Source organism: Solanum lycopersicum, chromosome 3 (assembly GCF_036512215.1).
Source record: "Solanum lycopersicum chromosome 3, SLM_r2.1".
Lineage (NCBI taxonomy): Eukaryota > Viridiplantae > Streptophyta > Magnoliopsida > Solanales > Solanaceae > Solanum > Solanum lycopersicum.
The window spans coordinates 59,491,267-59,512,073 of record NC_090802.1 but is presented as its reverse complement, the minus strand read 5'-3'; the positions used below and the strand labels follow the sequence as shown (position 1 = coordinate 59,512,073).

The following is a 20,807-nucleotide window of genomic DNA, read 5'->3' as shown; positions in this document are numbered from 1 at the left end:
AAAAAAGATGATTAAGTAAATTTTTCTGTTTCTTATATCCAAAGTACCATCTAAAGTAAAATTAAACTACTTCATAGTTTTAAGAAGTTACACTGGCCAATACTCTTCAAATTATTAATTAATCTAAGATTTGAGAGAAATTAATGTAACGCTGTATGGCTGTATCCTGATTGTACAGTCGATTTGTAACAGGTAATGATGTTATGGTGCTGTCTAATTCCATTTCTGGCCAACTCAAGAACTCTCTCATTGGCTGCTATTGCGGTGCGGACAATATTAACCAATCATGTCGCAACTACTAGATATTGAAATCGAGTGATTAGGGTACGCATCGAAAAATCGAATCGAACTAATTTGGTTCTTCAATTTTGGTATTGATGTTATGTTTTTCAGAAGTTTAATTTTTTGATTCGGTATCAAGTAAGGACCTTAAAACTTTGGTGCATTAAAAAATTAAATATATATATATATATATATATAGTTAATTTTCAAGAGAAACTCAAACATATTTCTACCAATATACGTTATGTAAAGAAATTGTCTTCGTACTTATTTTTTTGAGATATAGTTGGAGATACAATGTTCTTGATAAAGATAAATATAGTCTTTTTAGTTAGCACAGTAAGTGTTTCACGATGATACACATCATTTCTTAACATAGTTTTAAATTTTTAAGTATCTTATACTTTATTTTTATTTTATTTTTCATTCATATTGAAAAATCGATTTAAAAACACCGAACGAAATTGAATCAAAATAGAAAAAATCAAATTGAACTGGTTTGATTTAATATACTATGCATATTTTTTTAAAATCAAAAATCAAAGAATCAAATTAAAATTTGATAAAACAAAACTGAAAAATTGAATGCTCACCAATCTTTTTACCATTAAATAGGTAACAATTAAATATATTTTTCATGGATAAAAGGAAGAAAAAGAACATTTTAAGGGTGTGTTGAATAGGGAAGAGAATATTTTTTATGTTTGATTTGTTAAATATTTCATTTTAGGAAAATCAATCTTCTTTAAATAAGGAAAATTAACTTTTGTAATAAAAAGAGTGAAAAAATATTTATTAATACGAGTAACATTTTACAGTATAATTATGTCTTTTCCATTTCCAATAAACCTCATCGTTACGCTCACTCATTCCGAATTTCACATGATATTAATAGGAATAATCTTTTTAATCAGAAATCAATTAAAATGATATTTTATTTATGTTATTTTAAATTTTAATATTTTTTAATTTTAAAAAATACTAATTTATTTTGAACTAAAAAATATTATAATTTTTTTAATTTTCTAGTCAAATTTTGGCTAAATTTCCTGGTCATTTAACACCTCTCTATTAATTATATGTGAACATTTTGAGAATAATAGTTTTTGCACACTTATCAAAGATAAAAATTTATTTTATTTATTTTCTTCGTTCTTATTTATATGTCGTCTTTATTGAAATTATATGGTCTTTAATTCTTCTCCATCTAACAATAGTTGTTTATTATACTATTTTAAGATATCCAACAACACTAATTCACTTTATAAAATTAATGGAAATTTCAAACTGAGTTTCGAATTTACTCTTATGATTAATTATAGTAATTTCTCTATTATATTCAAATGGTGATATAGTAAAATTATTTTTATCTTTATAGTTTCTTAAAAATTATGTAAAGTTAATAGTGGACATCTATTGTTGGACAGAAAAAGTATTTGTCACTTCATAAAATCAATGAGTAAATGATTATGTTGGGTATGTAGCAAGAATTGATAGGAAATAGAGGGAAGGAATTTGAAAAGTTTAGAACTTGAAAGGTTGAAAACTTGAAAAGTCCTCTAATGATTTATTGAAAAAGGCAATAGTCCATCATCGGTAATGGAAATGAAAATAGGAGAGTTTAAATAAATAAGCACCTATTAATTGTTAAAAGGGTTGGAAAGAGGGACCCCCCTCGCGCCGTCGTCGTCGCTCGCTTCGGCTTCGGCTTTGGCTTTGGCTTTGGCAAATGATCGATCGAGAGATAATTTATTTTAATTATTTATTAATTAATTTAAATGGCCAAAAATTATTTTCAATAAATTAGTTGATAACAGAATTTAACCGAAATGTTTTCAACTTTTTAGTTAACCCGACCCGACTCGGATCCGAATTCCGTTATATTCAAAATTTCCCGCCATGACTGTTCTGAAAGGTTGCAACTTTCAGGAACAGTCAATACCATTTGAAAGTTCGCAACCTTTCATTAATGGTCGTGTCAATTCTGAAAGGGTAGCAACCTTTCAGAATATATTATTCTTGCCTATAAATACCATTCAGTATTCAGAATATTTCCTAACGAATTTTCTGATCTTCCTTCTTCTTAAAAAAAAACATATATTTCTTCGTGTACTTTCCTGCTGTAGATTGATTCGCTGACAGTAGAGTTTTTGGTATCTATACTCTACTGATTAAGATCATTTTACCCTGGGAGGTTATATTCCAAATCAAACCTCGGATACTAGAGGGGAATAATTTCCTTAAGGGGACACTGTGAATTCAGTGGACTTGATTTTCTTCCTAAAAAGAGAAATAAAAGAGTATTCAACATTCTGGTAAGTTTTACAGATTAAATTATTTCTTACAAATAAATTTCTGTTCATTTTATTTACTGGTTCTAAAAATCTCAGTTACTTCATGTTTCTGAATGATTAATTACAACCAGTAATTTCTGATTTTCTTAACATAGTTTGACAATAATCTTAAGGAAATTAATTAAATCTGTGTTTCTGGTGGAGATAAAAATCTTTGTGATTTTATACTCCTTTAAGTCTGCAATTATAATTTATTGCTTACTTATATTGTATCAATTTTGTTTATCAAAAATGGAAAACACTGGTGTTACAGTGGCTGTTGCTGCACCAACCCGAACTCTTGTATCACAAGCAGAGAAACCGGGTAAATTCACAGGTGTGAATTTCAAAGGATGGCAGCAATGAGTATTTTTCTGACTCACCACTCTTGGTCTGCAGAAATTTACAAGTGAAGATACTCCTGTACCTGCTGATGATATGCCAGACAGGGAAAAATTTATGATTGTTAAAGCATGGAAACAGTCAGACTTCCTATATAAAGGTTACATTTTGAGTGCTTTAGAGGATGACTTATATAATGTCTATAGTGCAATAACAACTTCAAAAGAGTTGTGGAATGCACTTGAGAAGAAATATAAGACAGAAGATGCATGCTTGAAAAAATTTGTGGTCACAAAGTTTTCAGACTATAAAATGGTAGATAGTAAAACTGTTGGATCACAAGTGCAGGAACTTCAACTTATTCTTCATGATCTGATTGCTGAAGATATGGTAGTAAATGAAGCTTTTCAAGTGGCTTCAATGATCGAGAAGTTGCCTCCTTCGTGGAATGATTTCAAGAATCTAAAGCACAAGCGTAAAGAAATGAAGCTTGAAGATCTTGTGATTCGTCTCAAGATTGTGAAAGATAACAAAAATGCCGAAAAGAAGTCGTGTAAGAATTCAACAATCATTGGAGTTAATATTGTTGAAGAAGCTCCTACCAAAGACAAAAAGAGAAAGAAGTCCAACGGGCAGAAGTCAGAACAGGCCAAGAAGAAATTCAAAGGCAACTGTTATAATTGTGGCAAGGCTGGTCATAGATCTTCTGATTGTCATGCTACAAGAAAGGACAAAAACAAAGGCAAAGGCAAAAGTCAAGCAAACATCATGGAAAAGATGGAAGATGCAGATGACTTGTGTGCAATGATATCAGAATGTAACTTAGTTGGAAATCCCAAGGAGTGGTTTCTCGACTCAGGTGCTACTAGACATATTTGCTCTGCAAAAGAAGCCTTTGCAATGTACACTCATGTTGAGTACGATGAAGATTTATTCATGGGAAACACAGCAACAGCAAGGATTGCAGGAACTGGGAAAGTAATGTTGAAAATGACATCCGGCAAAGTGTTGACTTTAAACAATGTTCTGCATGTCCCTACTATTAGGAAGAATTTAGTTTCTGCTGCACTACTCGTTAAGAACGGGTTTAAGTGTGTCCTAGTTAGTGATAAAGCTGTAATAAATAAGAATGAAATGTTTATAGGAAAGGGCTACCTCAATGAGGGTCTTTTCAAACTAAATGTAATGGTTATTGACAGTATTAATAAAAATTCTGCTTCTGTTTACTTATTGGAGTTAAGTGATTTATGGCATGCCCGTTTGGGACATGTAAATTACAAAGCCTTGCGAAAATTGGTTAATCTAGAAGTATTGCCTGATTTTAAATGCGATAAGTCGAAATGTGAAATTTGTGTGGAAAGTAAGTTTGTTAAACATCCTTACAAGTCTGTTGAAAGAAATTCGAAAACTTTAGACTTAATTCACACAGATATATGCGATATGAAGTCAACACCATCTCGTGGTGGGAAAAAGTACTTTATAACTTTAATTGATGACTACACTCGATTTTGATATGTATATTTGCTTAATAGTAAGGATGAAGCAATTGATGCATTTAAGCAATACAAAAATGAAGTGGAAAACCAATTGAATCTAAAGATAAAAATGATTCGGAGTGATAGGGGTGGAGAATATGAATCTCCTTTTGCAGAGATATGTTTGGAATATGGTATTATTCATCAAACTACTACACCTTATACACCACAGTCAAATGGTTTGGCAGAACGGAAGAACAGAACATTAAAGGAAATGATGAATGCCTTAATGATCAATTCTGGTTCACCGCGAAATCTTTTGGGGGGAAGCCATCCTTACAGCTAATAAAATACTCAATAGAGTACCCCATCGAAAAACACAATCAATTCCATATGAGTTGTGGAAAGGAAGAAAACCCAACTTGAAATATTTCAAAGTGTGGGGGTGTTTAGCCAAGGTAGAGGTTCCTTTACCTAAGAGGGTTAAAATTGGACCCAAAATAATAGATTGTGTCTTTATTGGGTATGCTGTGAATAGTAAAGCCTGTCGATTTTTGGTTCACAAATCTGATAATCCTGAGATTCATGTTAATACGATAATTGAATCAGATAATGCAGAGTTTTTTGAAAACATTTATCCGTATAAAACTGAAAGTGAGTCAACAAGTGAAAGACCTAAACGATCACGAGAAGAATCAATGGAAAATATTCTAACTAGTGAGGAACCTAGGCGAAGTACTCGACAATGAAAATCTGTTTCTTTCGGACCAGATTTTGTAGCACTATTGCTTGAAAATGAGCCTCAAACATTTAAAGCAGCTATGTCTTCGTCAGAGTCAACTTATTGGAAAGAAACAGTCAATAGTGAGATTGAATCAATTTTAAGCAATCACACTTGGGAATTGACTGGTCTTCATCCAGGAAATAAACCTTTAGGATCAAAATGAATCTTTAAAAGGAAAATGAAACATGATGGGACTATTGACAAATATAAGGCTAGACTGGTAGTCAAAGGGTACAGACAAAAGGAAGGTCTGGACTACTTTGATACATATTCTCCAGTAACAAGGATAACATTAATTAGAATGTTAATAGCACTAGCAGCAGTGCATGATCTTAAAATCCACCAAATGGATGTAAAGACAGCCTTCTTAAATGGAGAGTTAGAGGAAGAAATTTACATGGAACAGCCTGAAGGGTTTATAGTTCCTGGTAAAGAAAAGAAAGTGTGCAGACTTGTGAAGTCACTTTATGGACTCAAACAAGCACCCAAACAATGGCATGCTAAATTTGATCAAATAATGTTGGCAAATGGATTCAAGATTAACGAATGTGATAAATGTGTTTACATTAAAAACGTTATGAATCATGAAGTCATTGTTTGTTTGTATGTTGATGACATGTTAATAATGAGTAAAGAAATTGACGATATAAATGCTACTAAGCGCATGTTGTCCAGCAAGTTCGATATGAAAGACTTAGGAGTTGCTGATTTGATCTTAGGGGTCAGGATTATCAAAACACCTCAGGGACTAGCATTATCTCAATCTCATTATATTGAAAAAATATTGGATAAGTTCAATTACTTGAATTTCAATGTAGTCAAAACTCCAATTGATTTAAGTTGTACATTTAAAAAGAATGAAGGTCAAAGTGACTCTCAATTGGAATATGCTAGAGTGTTGGGAAGTTTGATGTATATTATGAATTGCACGCGACCAGATATAGCATGTGCTTTTAGTAAACTGAGTCGGTACACTAGTAATCCGAATCAAACTCACTGGATGGCTATGAAACGTGTGTTGGGTTATCTAAAATGGACACAACATTATGCTTTGCATTATAATAAATATCCTGCTGTGATTGAAGGATATAGTGATGCAAATTGGATCACCGGGTCAAATGATGTAAAATCCACGAGTGGTTATGCATTCATACTTGGTGGAGGAGCTGTCTCTTGGAAATCTTCCAAACAGACATGTATTGCTCGCTCCACAATGGAATCTGAATTCATTGCTTTGGATAAGGCTGGTGAAGAAGCGGAATGGCTCCGAAATTTCCTAGAGGATATTTCATTCTGGCCCAAACCTGTTGGACCAATTTGCATACATTGCGATAGTCAAGCAGCAATAGGTAGGGCAGGGAGCGTTATGTACAACGGGAAGTCTCGTCATATACGACGTAGACATAACACCATAAGACAACTGCTCTCTAGTGGAATTATCACAATTGACTATGTAAAGTCAAGCGATAATGTGTCAGATCCACTAACGAAAGGCCTAGTGAGAGAGGCAGTTGAAAGATCATCTAAGGGAATGGGTTTACGGCTTAGGACAAGTCAGCATGACGGTAACTCTATCTAGCAGACTGGAGATCCCAAGAGCTAGATTCAAGGAGAAAAACAAAATTGTGGCTGACGGTTCGACATTGTCAATTAACTCAATCCATTCTCATGATGAAGACAATGTTCAGGAAAAAGGTTATAACTTTAAGGCTTGTTAATGAGGTAATAAAGCTTAAAGTTTTTAATGATTTGCTAAGTTTGGTAGATTTGACCAAATAGTGTATCTATGAGATGACACGGTTAGAAATCACCTATGTGAGTGTGAAGTGGAAGCCGCTTCAAAGAGAATTTTATGTCAAAAGCCTATTCTCTATACACTCATGAAACCAGGAGCTGTTCACGGTTGAAACAAACACAACCATAAGAATCATAAATAGTAAAGGGTTAATTGTGTGACATATGATTGTCTAGGTATACACCAAAGTTCGACGGTTCAAAGATATCACATCTACCGATTGACCGAGTATATCCGACATATGTTCACTACGGAAAGTCCAAGGGGAAACCTACTTATCTAGATGCAATTAATCCTTGCTTGTAAAGTACACAATTGTCCGTGCATTCCAATGTTATAACTATTCCCCATCAATGTGGGGGATTGTTGGGTATGTAGAAGAATTGATGGGAAATAGAGGAAAGGAGAGGAATTTGAAAAGTTTAGAACTTGAAAGGTTGGGAACTTGAAAAGTCCTCTAATGCTTTATTGAAAAAGGCAATAGTCCATCATCGGTAATGGAAATGAAAATAGGAGTGTTTAAATAAATAAACACTCCTATTAATTGTTAAAAGGGTTGGAAAGAGGGACCCGCCTCGCGCCGGCGTCGTCGTCGCTCGCTCGCTTCGGCTTCTGCTTTGGCTTTGGCTTTGGCAAATGATCGATCGAGAGATAATTTTTTGGACAAAATTTATTTTAATTACTCGGATCCGCGCGAATGACCCGTTTTAAATTCCGTTATATTCAAAATTTCCCGCCATGACTGTTCTGAAAGGTTGCAACTTTCAGGAACAGTCAATACCATTTGAAAGTTTGCAACCTTTCATTAATTGTCGTGTCAATTCTGAAAGGGTAGCAACCTTTCAGAATATATTATTCTTGCCTATAAATACCATTCAGTATTCAGAATATTTCCTAACGAATTTTCTGATCTTCCTTCTTCTTAAAAAAAAACATATATTTCTTCGTGTACTTTTCTGCTGTAGATTGATTCGCTGACAGTAGAGTTTTTGGTATCTATACTCTACTGATTAAGATCATTTTACCCTGGGAGGTTATATTCCAAATCAAACCTCCGATACTAGAGGGGAATAATTTCCTTAAGGGGACACTGTGAATTCAGTGGACTTGATTTTCTTCCTAAAAAGAGAAATAAAAGAGTATTCAACATTCTGGTAAGTTTTACAGATTAAATTATTTCTTACAAATAAATTTCTGTTCATCTTATTTACTGGTTCTAAAAATCTCAGTTACTTCGTTTTCTGAATGATTAATTACAACCAATAATTTCTGATTTTCTTAACACAGTTTGGCAACAAATTATTCTTCCTACTTTATTCCTGAGAGTTATTAACCCTCAAAGTATTAATATGACCAAAATAAATAAACTAAATGATTAATTTATATTCATTAATCAATTTATTGAAAAATTAACTTTAGTAGATTACTAAATAGAAATATGATAAACTTGCATAATTTTCTAGGAGGTGTAGAATTTAAAATGATAGACATATGTTTTCCTTCTTAACACATCCTAAATGTGCTTTGTCATATATTATATGAACTAAAATTATACTTTTACTGTTAGTAGGGAATTAATAGTGCTGCTTCTCCTATCTTATATTAAAATTAGACTATTTATTTTTAAATCTAAAGTAATAATACAAAAATAATATAATATAATAAGTAAATATTTCTGACTAATCAAACATCAGAAAATTAACTGTTAGGGCTTTCTAGTTCACTAAAAACAAAAAAGATCATTGTTAATCTCAGAAATTTGATTTTCAGTATCGAAATAAATAACTATTTTTACTCTTATCACTGATTAAAAAATGTTAGTACAAATGAAATTTTAAATATCTTTAACGTCGAATAAATAATAAATAATATTACTGGTACTATGAATATTTTCACATTTAGATTTGGATCTTCACTTATATTTTCTTCGGCACCGAAATTGTTCATTGATTTATTTAGCCTACACATGCATTTGAGTACAAGACTTCTTAATACAAGTTTAAAAGTAAATGACTTATTTAATTCGTTTAAATTATTATGATTTAATCACAAAGTAAATTAAAATTAAACTATATTTTAAACTAGTACAATTTATTTTTTTAAAAATAATTGTTAGCTTAGTTCAATTTAATCACTAAATTCAATCTGCTCTATACTTTTGCTAGATGACTTAAATTTTATTTTTCACCAATAATTCTCTTTTTACTAAAGATGGGATTTTTTTTTATGGAATGAATTTGGTTTTCCTTTTGGTGTACTTATTTAGACTTGAATCTTGGTTAATATTTGAATTTATAGTAATTTTTAACTTTTAAATCCTTATGGTTTTTAGCATATATATTTTTTCTGATTTTATCCTTTTAGGTTATTTAGATCAGTGATACTTGATGTGATGATCAAAGTTGAATTTTAAGACATGAGATGTGATAACTAAGTTCAAATTTGAGTTATTTATAAGAAATTGTCAGAAAAATTAATAAATAAATTTAAAAAAATAGGAGAAACAAATCAAAATAAAAAAAGTATAATATTCATTAACATTTAAGTAAAATGTTACGCAATTATTACAAATCTTTTTCAATGTACAGGCGTTTGGTCATGCAATATCATATCACGATATGGTATTGTGAGATAACATCAGCATTTGGATGTGTAATTTCATAATGATTCCATCTCATGATTCCATATCATGAGATGTGATTTCATATTCTCCAAAAAGCATGATATGAAATTACATAGTGATTTCATATCACGATTTAAGATATTTTAATACAAAAAATTGATCCACAAATTTATATTTTGTTAAAACAACCCCACATTTATATCTACTACCCATTTATTTCATATGTAAATAAAATTTATAATCACATCGTTGCTTTTTAAAATTTATTATTCTCACCAACATATAATCACTTTAATTCACACCAACTCATTGTTAAAGTGATGAAATATTTCTATAAACATGAAAATATAGTTGCGGATGATATTGATCAACAAATGACTCAAATTAACAATGTTGGTTCGTCTTCTCAGTCACATGATCGAAAAATGCAAGTTTAACTTGAGAAATTGTTCGTACTATGTGGGAGTATTATATTATATAAAACTAGTACATTACAATATATGTTTAATTTTTTTTATTAAATTAAAGTTATATGAAACAATTACTTAAGTGGAGAATAAATATCTTTGTAATAATGCATTATGCGATTTTATAATTTTTTATTTGATAAGATTGAATATACAATTGGGACTATTTTAATAATTTTACAACTTAGGGGATTTTTATGTTTATGAGAAAATATACAACACAAAAATTTCATATCGCATGTCCAAACAAAACTTCAATTTCATTCACATGTCTAAACAAAACTTCAATTTCATTTTATAAATCCATATCATAACACCATATCATGATTCCATATCATAATATCATATCGTGTAGCCAAACAGGCGCATATTATTTAGATTAAAAGGGTTAGACTGATTCATAAATTAATTTATTTTAAAATAATTTTAATGAGGTCATGCCCCAACTTGAGTTTTAGTTCAAATTCAATCTAGCTTTTCTGATTCAGCCTAAGTTACCTATTGATATTGTAATTTTGATATTATGATATTTAGTGTATTTCAATTTTTCTTCATATCCGATTTGATATTTATAAAAAGCTATTAAATTTGTATTTGACGTGATAATTTGTATCTTAAATGATATTTTTTATGTGTTCTATTTTTTAAAATATATGTATCTTTTTATTTAACTTTATATAAATTTAAGATATTAATTAATGTACATCAAAAGTTAACAAGTATAAACAATAACTAAAAAATTTAAATAAACATGTATATATTATGCTTTGTATAAATCAAAGCTAAAATTACTAAATAAAGGCTGTGTTTGGCCATAAATATACTTGAGAAAAAAAATCTAAAAACTACTGTTTGGTCATATAATTCATCATAACTTAACAAATATCTTTAACAAATATTCCAAAGTTTTCAAGTTTTGATATTTGAAATTTTTTAATAATTTTAAAACAATCCCAAACTTTTATATTTTATATTTTATAAAAGCACTCATCAATTCGTACTTTTTTTCTAAATTCCATTCTAGTTTTTATACAAAATTTATACGATTATATACATATATTATACAATTTTAATACGAACTTCACCTATGTAGTCACTTTGAAATACAAGTAGTAATACTAGTTTTTCATGTACAAATCAATAATATTTTCCTTTCGTTTTCTTCCTCTTTCTTTTCCAGTTTCATATTGATTATGTTCGTAGTCATGATTTTTCACGAAACATTTTCATTATAAATTAGACATAAAACATAAATATGTCTTTAACTTTATCTCAATTTATATTTATGTCCTTCAACTTTAAATGTGCACAAGTAGACAATTAAACTTGTATGAAATCAAACAAATAGACACACACGTCTTATATTACATCCTATATAACAATTTGCGTCATACATGATGTCCTATGTGTAATGTGTCACGTAGGACTAATTTATTACTTATTTAACTTTATATAAATTTAAATATACATTTGCAAACACCTAAAATTTAAGAATATAAATATGAAATAAAGTCAAATTAAAGGACACACACACATATATATAATGCTTATCAAAATAATATTGCAAATTTATATATATTTTTAATAAGTTTTAGAACTTATAGTATAAGTTCATTCTTAAAAATTAACTATTTTTTTCAAAAGGGAAAAGGGTATGATATACTTCTCATCATTTAGAGCTGATATATCCCTTGTTATAAAAGTGACTCATATATGCCCTATTTGTAAACAAATGACTCACATATATCCTTTTCCTCTAATGGAAATGAAAAAAAAATTTAATCTAAATTTTTATTATTTTTTTCTAAAAAATATAATCTCAAATGAGTAAATTTAATCCTCGTCAAATATATTTTTTGACTTTTTTTTGTTTCAATTACTAATTTATAATTTTTATTTTGATAATCAAATTTATTTATGTTTCACTAATATTCTTGTAAAACTTATTGTAGATGACCAATTTTTTTCTTCGAATACGAAATTAAATTACAGTACACAAAAAAATAGTTTCATTTTTTTTCTTTAAACTAAAGAACGAAAGAAAAAAACAAAATAAGAATAAGAAACTCAAATAATTATAATAAAAGAAGTTAAAAAATAATTTATGTATGAAAAAAATTAAAATATACCTTGAACTTTGATAGAAGAATCATATATTCCCCTAAATAATTTTTTAAAAAAATTAGAAGTAATAAATATAAATTTAAAACTAATTTTTTAACTTTCGTTAAATGAAGGGTATATGTGAGCCATTTTGTAACAGTAGGGATATATGTGACCGTTTGTATAACAGTAAGTGTCATATATGAGTCATTTTTTTAACGAGGATATATTATCTCCAAATGACAAAATTAAAGAATATATCAGACTTTTTTCCCTTTTCAAAATCATGACATGTCAAAATTATTTAAAAAGTTATGATCAAACAAATGCTAAAATTTTCGATTTAACTACGTCATACCTCGGCCCCACTCTATATATCATGTTCTCGCAAAAACAGATTATTATCCGTTCGTATGTGTGATGTGTCGCAAAAGACCTTTTAGTTCCTTAGCCTTGTAGACTTCTTTGGAAGCAAGAAATAAACAAATAAATTTTAATTTATTTTAATACTTAATAAAAAAGGCCAGAGAAATATCGGAGCTTGCCCTCAAAAAGTAGTATAAAAAGCGATAGTTCTACACATAACATTTGGGTTTTTCCAGTGAGAGAAGCGCGGCTTACGGTTACGCGTGTATTCATTGCGTGAGATTACTCTCTTCTTCATCTGCTTCTGTTTCACCGTTTTTGTCGCTTGAACTGTTCTTTCTCAATTTCTAGGGCTAGGTTTTTGTTATCATCTGTTTTATATCGTATCTATTTACTGATTTCCTACTTAAAAAGGTTCTGCGGGCTTACCTGGAACGATAATCTCTACTCGATTGTATACTGAAATCTCACTCTACCTAGCCATGGCTATGGAGTCATCTATTGTGATCAAGGTTAGATTTTTCCCTTTTTTTGTTATTTATAAATTTTGTCACCTTTTTTTGTTGTTGCTAATTTATGTTACTTAGTTTCGAATTTGATGTAATGTTTGTTAAGGGCTAAATTTATGAGAACTTTACGATTATTTGTGCTTATCCAGTTTTAAGAATCGCTGTTTATACAAAGTCAGTCTAGTTTACACATGCAAAATATTGTTTTTGGGTAGAAATGTTGCTGTTGTAGAGTTAGAATTTTAGGACTTTTTCTGTCTTACCGTGTTGAGTTGGTTGATTTGGGCTGGGCGAATTGTTTATTGTTTTTTTTGGTGGAATTGGATCTCATATATAATTTTAAGTAACTTTTGCTGGTGGTTGAACCTTCAATTTTTGTAATGATTATTTACATTCATATACATCATATTAGTTTGTTGAGAACATGAATTTCTTGTTATTCTTGTTATGTGTTCTTTCTATTTGATAATTGTGTATCCGAGCATCCTACCAAGTTCAGGCAACAGGTAACGCTGTCTGCTAAGGCTGAGGACAAATTAGAAGAAATAACTTCAATGTTTTTGCTTCCGCTAGGTGTTGAATGTTTCTTTATTGATCATTAGTTTTTCAACTTGTGAAATGATATATTTTGCTGAGCTATGGCAGAGCTTCTGAGTTGGTTTTGGGGTTACCTCTCTTTTGTGCGGCACACTTTATCATCTTTCATTATATGCAGGTCAAGTATGAAGAGACACTCAGACGGTTCAATGCTTGTGTCATCAATGAGAAACTTGATCTTGACATTGGTGGATTGAGAGACAAGATTATTCGACTTTTCAATTTCGCTCATGATGCTGAAATCACACTAACATATATCGATGAGGATGGAGATGTAGTCACACTTGTTGATGATGCGGATCTGCAGGACGTTGTGAGGCAAGACCTGAATCCCTTGAGAATATCAGCGAGGTTGAATGCTGCTGAAAGAAGCGGCAGAGCTTCAGCTAGATCTAGTGGAAATTCTACCCCTTTACGATCACCTCGGGTTCAGCCTCCATTTCTAAACTTGAATTCCCGTGTTTCTGACGTTCTCAAGTACATTCCAGAACCCCTGCGTGAATCTGTGATGAAGGTCTGTTCTGATGTGACTGCATCAGCCTCATCCTCTGCTCCCATCCTAGCTGAGCTTGTTGATGCTATGTGTGAGTTGGGGCTATCTCACTACCAAAATCAGGTTTCAGGGCCTCAGCCTGTCAAAGAAGCTGGCTCCTGTAGTGGCATATCTAAAGGAAATGCTATGAGTGCTGATGGGGTAATGCCGAATGTCAAAATTGGAGAGTCATCCGCAAAGAAGAATGGGCCTCTCACAGCAGTACATGGTGAGGAGCCAACTTTGAAGACTACAGAACCAAAACCTAATGCCTCCAATGCAGCTGTAGATGCCTCAGTCAAGCTAGTATCTAAATCAGAAACTTTGGAAGGTGATCGAACCAAGGCTCAGTCATCATCATTCGAAGCTTCTAAAGCTCAGAAGGATAAGAAATTTGATGTTCGCAGTCTTGACGGAAGGACTATTGGCTATGGATATGCGAGAAACTCACCTATTCCACCAGAAAAGACTTCTGATGAGCAGCCCAGCAAGGGACATCCTGTAGCTAAGCCGGTTGATTTGGGTGGCTCTGCAAGTTCCAGTAATGTGAAACAATGCAACTGGGATTCCCTTAATGCAGATTCCAGTGGCAGTTTAATCAACATACCTTATGATGGCTTCACCCCTTCACATGTAGTTCATCTGAACACTGTAAATGTTAATGATTCCCATAATGCAGGTTCCAGTGGCAGTTCAATGAAGATGCCGTATGATGGCTACATACCTGCTGTACGTCATCTAGGTCCACTGATTCCTGTGAATGCGTGTCCGTTTTCTGGGATGCCAACAGAAAATAACCCTATTCCACCTCAGAACTTCTCTTTTGAGGTCCCACTTAAAAGGAGCCATAATCACAGTGATGGGACTGGGACTATTTTCCATAAAGGTGTTCGCTGTGATGGTTGTGGGGTTCATCCGATAACTGGACCTAGGTTCATATCTAAAGTGTAAGGACCCTGTTATTGTATTTATTAGTTGTTTTTATCTGAACCGACATTAGATGATATAGCCATACTATGCCATGTAGGAAGGAGAACTACGATCTCTGCAGCATATGTTTTGCTGAAATGGGAAATGATGCTGATTACTTCAGAATGGATCGTCCTCTAACTTACCCGCATCCCTGGTCTTTCAAGGGTTTACATGATCTGGTAAATGAGTCATTTGCGCAAATTCTCATGGTATCTCTCTCTTTTTCTCCTCTATTGACTCTTATAGTTTGTGGCGTCTTACAGCATGGGAGGTTGCGTCCCCGTCCCCCAACTGTCCCACAAGTCATTCGAGGCTTTGGGTTGAAAGCAGGTCGGCCGAAGCTTGACAGCCGCTTCATACAGGATGTCAATGTCCTGGATGGAACCATCATGGCCCCCTTGACTCAATTTACCAAGATCTGGAGAATGAAGAACAATGGTAATCTCGTTTGGCCTCAAGGAACTCAACTGGTTTGGATTGGCGGTGATAAATTAAGTGATAGATTCTCTGTTGAATTAGAGGTGAGATATTCTACGAGAAATTAGTTTCTTGTGCTTGTAATTCCCTCTTGTTGACAGTTGCTGATAATTATTGTGGAAGTTTTCACGATGTGGTGTCATATGCATTGCAGATGACTACAGCTGGCTTGGCTGTTGACCAGGAGCTTGATGTGGCGGTTGATTTTGCTGCTCCTGAGCATCCTGGCAGGTACATATCCTACTGGAGGTTGGCTTCACCTTCAGGACAGAAATTTGGCCAGCGTGTATGGGTGCTTATCCAGGTAAGTGAGTTTTGGTTGCCTTGATATCCTTGATGTCGATCTAATTTTGATATTAAGAATGTCCGATCCTTGTTCATGAAGGTTGATGCTTTATTAAGCCTTCCAAAAAGGGGGTTGGTCCATGAAGCTTTTCAGGGGTTAAACTTGAATTTACCTCCTGCCAGCAGTGGTGTATCTGGAGCTGATATTATAAATGTGAATTCAGAACCTCATAATGTCGTTCCTGAGCCTAAGAGCTCGAACACAATGGAGTTGGTTGATTCAGTGGCTGAAGTAAACCAAAACATGGAGCAGGAGGTCAAGTTTCCAATTAATGATAGCTTGTTGGTTGGTTTTGGTGACAAGTCAAGTTCTCCATCTGCTTCTGGTTCAACAATTTCATATCCAATTATTGATTTAACCAAGGAACCACCATCGGAGGACTCTTCCATGCAACCATCAGCTGTTGTAGCTATGCAGGCACCACCACTCCAGGATGCCAGAGGAAATTTTGAAGTTGAGACGTCCCTCCTGCAGGAGCTGGAGGAAATGGGTTTCAAGCAGGTAGATCTGAATAAAGAGATCTTGAGGAAGAATGAGTATGATTTGGAGCAGTCAGTTGATGATCTCTGTGGTGTTGCTGAGTGGGATCCTATCCTTGAAGAGCTGAAGGATATGGTAGGTTAATTTAGACGTCCAAGATAATTTTCCTCCTGTTTCTTGTGCAAGAATTAATTCCCCTAGGTTGACTTATAAACAATTTTTTTGAATGCAGGGTTTCTGTAACAAGGAAATGAACAAGAAGCTGCTTAAGAAGAACAACGGAAGCATCAAGCGTGTCGTCATGGATCTTATTGCTGGAGAGCAGTAGAAGATATATATATATATATATATATATTTATGTTTATCCTATCGTGTGATATGGTTAGTTTGATATGAATAAGTGGTTGGATGCTACTGTGTTTTTACTATGTTTTTGGCTTCTGTTCGTCGACTATGATTCGACAAACTCCTTTAAGTTATGTCATTACTTGAACTGGCTTATGTAAATATAATATTATGGTAGTAGTCGTATCTGGTAACATTTGGTATGTACTGTTCAATGAATATATGAATGTTTTTCTTCATAGTTGTTGGGCATCTATCTAATATAATATGTAAGCATCATGAAACACTAAGCTATGTATTCGTATTGCGTGGTCTTGCTACTTCTGGCACAGGCCCTTGCCTATGATTGAGCATTCTCAAATCAAGGTAGAGAAAAGGAATTAATCACATAACTCTTTCTACAATCTTAAAATAATTATACCACATTTTTTAACTACATAAGAGACGGTTTGTGCTTTGACAGTTTTGACGTAGACGGTCTTTTTCAGCGTATCTTAAAAATTCATCTTTTTTAAAAGTCATTTTTATTGTTTTGCTTTAATTTAATTAATGTTTAATTTTTTTAAAATTATAGAATTCGTTTTAGCTATTACTTTTAGTTTTAATTCATAATCTTTAGCTATTGCTTTACTATTTTGAAAGTCGGTTTTATTTATATCTTGTAGTTACTTTGAATAGATAATCAGGTTCTGTTTATTATCTTGTAATTACTTTGAGTAGTAATCAACATTCGAGGACTTAAAATATATCAATTATAAATATTTTAATGAATTTCTTCCCAATAAATTTGTGCAAAAATAGTTAACTTAAATATTTAAAATTTATATTAAAATTTAATCAACTTTTTAAATTCTACGTATATCACATAAATTAAAATAAAAAATACTAAAACATTAGGCTAGCATCTAGTGCTTGAAGTAAAAAAAAGTACTATTTTTGCCTTTGTTTTAAAAGAACATTAGAATGAGAGTTTACTGAGTTAGATATCTCTCATGGATACTCAACTAAGGAGTTCTATGAAACAATTCAATTTTCTTTTTAGATATCTCTCATGAATACTCAACTAAGGAGTTCTATGAAACAATTCAATTTTCTTTTTTACTCCCATAACCATTCAATTATAAATATTTTAGTATAACTTACATAAATATTATAGTGTAAAACCTAAATTATTTTTTATCCCTATTATTTTTATAATTACATAAATTCCATATTTTTTAGACATTTCATATACATAATTAAGAATTCGTATACATTATTGTTGATACATTATGTATCAATCTATTGCACATATTAAATAAAAAAAAGCTGTAAAATCAATTTAAAATCTCATAGTATCCATTTGTTCCACTAATTAAGGGAAAAAACTGAAAATTAAATTAATATTCCATAAATTACGTTGTTCCATTCAAAATTATTATCAAGAATTCAAAATCATATAGTGTAACAATCCAAAAAATTAAAAAATTAAATTTCTTCTTCTTGTTTATCGTTCTCTCTGTTTCATAAAAAAAATTGTCGAAATTTACAAAGCGGGATGAGTTATGAAGGATTGTATGGAATTGTTGTTGGACAAATGATTTCTTTTGTAAATCTTCAAGTTCATCGAATAATTTTTCTTTGATTCAAGGTTATCGAAAATTTGGAGATTCTAAATTTTTCTTCAGTAATTTCCAATTTGATTCAAAATTGACGAAAATTTTAAATTTCAAAATTATTCTCCTAGTTCATTGAAGATTTTTTCAATTTTGATTAAAAATTATCAAAATTTTCGAGAAAATACATCATGAAGATCCTTTCAATTTCAATTGATAATTGTTGTATTTCTACTAAATACACTAAATAAGAAAGTGTTGCCCATAAAATTTTAGGTTTGAGATCAATACATTATTATTTGACAATTGTTATGTTACAGATACATTTAGTATAAATCCAAATTTACGTATCATAACTAAAAAATTAGTGCATGATATATTATTATTTATGTATGTTCTTTTGTTTGAGATCATGAAGATTCTTTCGATTGAATTGATAAATATTATATTTTTACTAGATATATTAAATAAGTAAGTGTTGCCCATAAGATTTAAGTTTGAGATCGATAGATTATTGTTTGGTAACTGTTATGTATAAGATACATCTAGTATAGATTTGAATTTACGTATCATAACTAAAAAGATAGTGTTTGATACATTATTATTTATGTCTATTATTTTATTTGAGAAATACAACACTTAACATTTTCTAAAAAATACATTATAGTAATTGTTTGAGATCGATACATTGTTGTTTGGTAATTGTTATGTATCAGATACATTTAGTATAAATTTGAACTTACGTATCATAACTAAAATACGCGTTGATACATTAATCGTTAAGTAAGATACATTACATTTTATACATGATACATTAATCTGATGCGTGAGATACATTAATCTGATGCGTTGATACATTAAATTAATGCGAAAAATGAGGGATTTTGAAAATTTGTAAAACAATAGATTTAAAGCTCGAGCATGTGTCCTTTCTCGATTTCTTTGCTCACAAATGTATCACGAATATAATTTGATATTGTGTACGGAAACATATTCTTCTAAATTTGAATAACCGTAGAAGATACATAGCAACACTTGATACATGATAAACTGATACATTTGGTAGAGACTACTTCTTTTCATTTTATAATGTAGTTTCACCAGTAAAAGAGGATCTCCTAAAACTATTTTTTTTTGCAAAAAAACAATATGAATACGTCATATCTTTTACCTTTTCCTTATGCATATTGTGAAGGTGAAAATGGAGGAGAATCTGATAGTTCTTTGGAAAAAATTGTGAGTAAAGATTGAGGGAGTGAAAATAGGAAGATATAGAGTGAGTAAAAATAGAAAGAGGTTGACGGAGTGAAATAAGGAGTAAAAATAAAAAGAAAAAAGTGTATAACTTTAGGTATCTGGAACAATAGGTTTGAAAGGAAAAAAAGGAATTTTAGAAATATTTTTAAATGATAGGGAATAATAGAAATTATGAAAAATAAAAATGTGTATATAGGTAATTTATCCAATATTTGTATGATATTTTACTCACAAAAAATCACTCTATTTATTTAATTTTCTTTAAAATCAAATTCTGAAAAACAGAGAAAATATCGAACCTATTTTAAAATGCTTACAATATGTTTTTCAATTCTTTGAAAATAATCCATATAAACCTCTACTAATTTTTTTACAATACATTTTCAGTTCTTCTCCTTTAAAAAAAATGATTATTAGAAAATATGACCTCTAATTTAGATAAAATTACCTAATCAAATACAGTATTTAGTAGTGTTTTTCATCCCGTACATATTAAAATCAATCAAATGACTTTGAATGGATATTGCTTTATTATTTAGAATTTGATTTTAAATAAAAAACTTATCAGCAACAAAATAAATTAAATAGATTTAGTGGCTTATAATTAAAAACATTTATAGTTAAGTGATTTTTAAAATAAAGATAAAAGTTTGAATGACTTTGTAAATAAAAAACTTATAGTTGAACGTCTAATTTTATGTGATCAATCTCCTTAACCGGCAGAGTTTGCGGAGTGAAATACTTCTCCTTACATGGTTTTAACCCAGCCAATTAGTCCTCAAGCATGTCATTCTATTGTTAATTGACATTAATTCTAACTTTAATATGGGGTGAAGCGAGAATTTAAAATTTATGAGTTCTTAACTTGCCATGTAATTCATAGTGTTTTTTTTGATTACTTTACTTCCGGCTACAACTAAGTATCTGAACACAAGTTGTTTCGTCTGCACCATCGGACGTGTTTTTCAGAAGCTTCCAGGTTGCTGAATGGATAATTCTCCTCTTTCAAATGGCCAAAGTGGAAAAATATGAACCACGATTTGCTTGTGTTTTGGTAAATGCTTGCAACAATGCCTCAAAAGTGTCTACTGAAATCTATTCCCAAAAAAAGTAAACCTTTTGATTCT

At 31.1% G+C, this 20,807-nt stretch overlaps 1 protein-coding gene across 2 annotated transcripts; it reads left to right on the top strand.

Moving 5' to 3' along the window:
• Positions 1-12,616: 12,616 nt before the first annotated feature.
• LOC101268268 (protein JOKA2) lies at positions 12,617-17,069 on the top strand. Of its 2 annotated transcripts, XM_019213031.3 has the most exons (8): positions 12,627-12,846; positions 12,985-13,082; positions 13,795-15,155; positions 15,236-15,359; positions 15,444-15,701; positions 15,812-15,961; positions 16,043-16,618; positions 16,716-17,069. In XM_019213031.3, the coding sequence occupies exons 2-8, from the start codon at positions 13,053-13,055 to the stop codon at positions 16,809-16,811; spliced, it is 2,595 nt and encodes an 864-aa protein (XP_019068576.1). In that variant the 5' UTR covers positions 12,627-12,846; positions 12,985-13,052; the 3' UTR covers positions 16,812-17,069. The 2 variants fall into 2 exon arrangements, with proteins under 2 accessions (XP_010319017.1, XP_019068576.1); XM_010320715.4 differs by having other exon boundaries at positions 12,617-13,082.
• Positions 17,070-20,807: the final 3,738 nt, after the last annotated feature.